Source organism: Theropithecus gelada, unplaced genomic scaffold (assembly GCF_003255815.1).
Source record: "Theropithecus gelada isolate Dixy unplaced genomic scaffold, Tgel_1.0 HiC_scaffold_3965, whole genome shotgun sequence".
Taxonomy (NCBI): domain Eukaryota; kingdom Metazoa; phylum Chordata; class Mammalia; order Primates; family Cercopithecidae; genus Theropithecus; species Theropithecus gelada.
The window spans coordinates 1-3,974 of NW_020260508.1; the positions used below are offsets into that span (position 1 = coordinate 1).

The 3,974-nt window shown below is 45.8% G+C and overlaps 1 protein-coding gene across 1 annotated transcript; it reads right to left on the reverse strand.

Annotated features, from left to right (window-relative positions):
* Positions 1-8: 8 nt before the first annotated feature.
* LOC112617756 (killer cell immunoglobulin-like receptor 2DS4) lies at positions 9-3,698 on the reverse strand (the record flags this gene model as incomplete). Its single annotated transcript, XM_025374447.1, has 3 exons — positions 9-59; positions 1,500-1,793; positions 3,340-3,698. Coding segments are annotated over 3 exons (704 nt in total), but the record flags the coding sequence as incomplete, so codon positions are not given.
* Between the last annotated feature and the right edge of the window lie 276 nt (positions 3,699-3,974).

Here is a 3,974-nt window from a genome sequence, read left to right on the forward strand (position 1 = left end):
TTACTCACTGGTTTTGGAGCTTGGTTCAGTGGGTGAAGGCCAACTACGTGAAGGGTTTCCTAGAATAGAAACGGGAGAGAGGTGAGGAAATGAGGGTGCCTGTCCTCTACTCAAGGGAAATCTTTGAGGTTGGTTCATGGCAAACACTCTGTTATCCAACACTGGGCTCTGGGAGTCCTGGGATCCTCTTCTGCATAATTTTTGTATGTGTTGCCCATTGTCTTGAGAGTTTAAGGTACAGAGAGAAAACAGGAACATCACATTACCTGACTTAAAAATATGTTACAGAGCTGTAGTAAACAAAACAGCATGATGTTGGCATAAGGAAAGGTGCATAGAACAATGGAATGAAATGAAGAACACAGATATATCCATGCGTCTACATTCAATGGCATTCCTTTTTTTGAGATGGAATCTTGCTCCGTTACTCAGGCTGGATTGCAGAGGTGCAATCTTGGTTCACAGCAACCTCTGTCTACTGGCTTCAAGCAATTCTTTTGCCTCAGACTCTCGAGTAGTGGTATTACAGGCACTGACCACAATGCTAAGCTAATTTTTGTACTTTTAGTGGAGACAGGGTTTTACTATGTTGGTCAGGCTGGCCTCAAACTCCTGGTCTCAGGTGATCTACCCACCTTGGCCTCTGAAAGTGCTGGGACTGCAGGTGTGAGCCACCATGCCCACCCTGTCAATCCAATGCATTTTGACAAAGGTGCCAGGAGGCCAATCAGGAAAGGACAGTCTTTTCAATAAACAATGTGGGGAAAACTGGTTATCTACATGCAAAGGAATGAAACTGCACCTCTACGTCTCATCATCCAGAAAAACCAAATCAAAATGGAATAAATACACGAGTCTAAGGCCTGAACCTATGAAACACATAGAAGAACATATTGGGGAAGTGCTTCAGGACATTTATCTGAGAAGAGACATTTTGTTTGAAACCTCAAAAACACAAGTAATCAAAGCAATAAACAGACCATTGGGATTACATCAAACTAAACAAGCAGCCAACAAAGTGAAGAGACAACCCACAGAATGGGAGCCAATATTTGCAAACTATGCATCTGAGACGGGATTTATAACTGGAAATATAAGAAGCTCACATAACTCAATAAAACAAATAATTTAACTAAAAAATGAGCAAAAGACTTGAACAGACATTTCTCCACAAACAAAACATATAAATGACCATCATGTGTGTGAAAAAGTGTTCAGTATCACTCATCATCAGAGAAATGCAAATTAAAATCACAATGAATTTTCATCTCACCCCATTAAAATGGCTTTTATCTGCAATACAGGCAAAACAAGATGGTAGAGAAAGGAGAACCCTGGTACCTCGTTGGTAGGAATGTAAATGAGTACAGCCATTATGGAGAAAAGTATGGAAGTTCTTAAGAAACTAAAAAGAGGCTGGGCATGGTGGCTCATGCCTGTAATCCCAGCATTATGGCTCTAGCGTCATAAGACATGGGACAGACATGGGCTTTCCTCACCTGTAACCGAAACGGACAATGGGTCACTCGGGTCTGACCACTCATAGGGAGAGTCACGGTAAGAGCCGAAGCATCTGTAGGTCCCTCCGTGGGTGGCAGGGCCCAGAAGGAAGTTGGCCTGGAAAGTTCCATTGACACTTGACACTGCAGGGAGCCTAAGTTCATTGGCCTCCCCCTCCCTGGATAGATGGTACATGTCAAACGAGGTCTGGGAGCTGCAGGACAGGGTCATGTTCTCTCCTGCCTGAACTGTGGGGCCCGGCTGGGCTGAGAGAGAAGGTTTCTCATATAGACCTGGGAGGAGAAGAGGCAGTTTCCTCAGGGAGGTTCTTCCTTGTCACAGCTCCCTTCACACCTGAGCTGAGAACTCACTCCCCTGCTCTATGGCCTAATGCTCTCTGTCACCCTCTAGCCCCTTCTCTCTTCATGTCTATTTTCTCCTTCTGCCTTGTCTGTCTCTCTAGGTCTCTGACCTCACTTCCCCACCCCGAGGAATGTTTCCCCTTTTTGCATGGTTTTATTCTTTCTGACCCTCCTTGGATTGTTGACTTGATCTTCCTTTGTCTTTAATTCTGAGTTTCTCACTTTTTCTCCTGTTCACAACTTTCTGCATATTTCTGTCTATTATCTATCGATCTATTTATCTATTTGGTGTCTATCTACAAATTATCTATCATCTATATTTATGTATCATCTATCTATCTCTGTATCTATCAATTGTCTATCTAGCTATCTATCCATCAATCACTTATGTGTTATCTATATCTATGTATCATCTCTCTCTCTGTCTGCCTCTATATCTCTATGTATCATCTGTCTGTCTTCATCATCATTATCTCTATGTATCATCTGTCTATCAATCAATCCATCAATCATCATCTATGTACCTACAACCTATCTATTATCTACCATCTACCTATTATCATCTAACGATATCTATCTGTCCATCTCTCAGCTGTCTCTCTCCATCTCCCTGTCTTTCTCTGCCTCTCATTCTCTCTAGTTCTCTTTGAAATCTCTGCAATCGATCCCCACATCTCCATCTTTGTCTCTCCTTGTGCCCCTCCCTCAGGGCCCTAATTTTAGGGATTTCTCTGCTCCCTTCCATCATTCTCTCCACTCCTCTGCCCTCTTTCCTCTCTCTTTATGTGTCTGTGTGTCTCTCAATCTCCTTCCTCTGGATCATTCTGTGTGTTTAGGTCTTGCTTTTTGGTGTCCCTGATTTCTCTCTGTGTCTCTCAGGAATCCTATCATATGTAGTTATTTGGAATATGAGCCTCAGAATCCAATCTGGGGACCCCAAGTACACACAGCACACAGGGGTTGGCATTCTGGGTCCATGATATCCTGGGACGATGACTTTTCACTGCACGGAAGGCAGAGGTGTCAGAATCAACATGGCGTCTGTAGGCGCCACAAGGCCTAAGGCCACAGGGGCTGATTCAGGACAGAAATATGGGTGTCCTTGGGTTCTCCTGGTAGAGAACACTTTGTGGAGGGAAACAGAAATGAAATTTCTAATCTGTGCCAGGTATCTGAGCAAAGTCAGCATGGAAGGACACCTCTCTCTGGGACATGTCTGTCTGTCTGAGTGTCCCCTTTAACTCTTTCTCTCTTTTCTACCTCCCCGTATGGCCCCTGTGTCTGTCCTCTGTTATGACACCTGGTCTGTACTTGTGTCTCCTGTTTCTCTGTCTCTGTTGGTACAGACCTCCCCAAGTCAGTCTCTCTCCATAAGAATCCCACGCTCATCTTCCTCATGACCACCCGGGGCTTCCAAGTCCTGGATCATTCACTCTGTGTCCCAGTGACAATGAGAAGAATGTCCGGTCAGTCTCACCTGTGATCACGATGTCCAGGGGGTCGCTGGGAGCTGACAACACATAGGGGGAGTGAGTGACAGAACCGTAGCATCTGTAGGTCCCTGCAAGGTCAGATGTCGTGGAATTGATGGAATAGTTGGCCTGGGAACCCCCACCATGGAGCTCTCCAACAAGGTGCAAGGGCTCCTCAAAGGTCACCTCACGGTGCAGAAAGAAGTGCTCAAACACGGTATCTGAGGAACATTGTAGGATGACTGTCTCTCTTGATTTCACCAGGGTACCTGGGAGGGCCAGGAGGGAAGGTTTTTTGTGGACTCCTAGAAAGAGAGGTTGTGAGTTTAGAAGGCGTCTCCCTTTGTCATCATATCCATGGCACCTGGAATGAGTGAGGGTTCCTCTCCCGGCTGTCTGTGTCTCTCCTCCCTCTCTGTGTCTCCCTGTCTTTTATCCCCTGGTGCAGGTCCCTCCATCTGTGTCCCTCCCTCTTCTCTGTCTGTCTGTCTCTAGTAGCCTTGGACGCCCTTCCCACTGGGCTCATCCTCATCTCTTAGGCTGCTGTATCTGTTTCCCACTCATCTCTTTCCTGCTGTCTATGTGGGGCTGGAACAGGAACCACGGCAGGCTGCATGTCCAGGCTCTTAGCAGCGTGGTT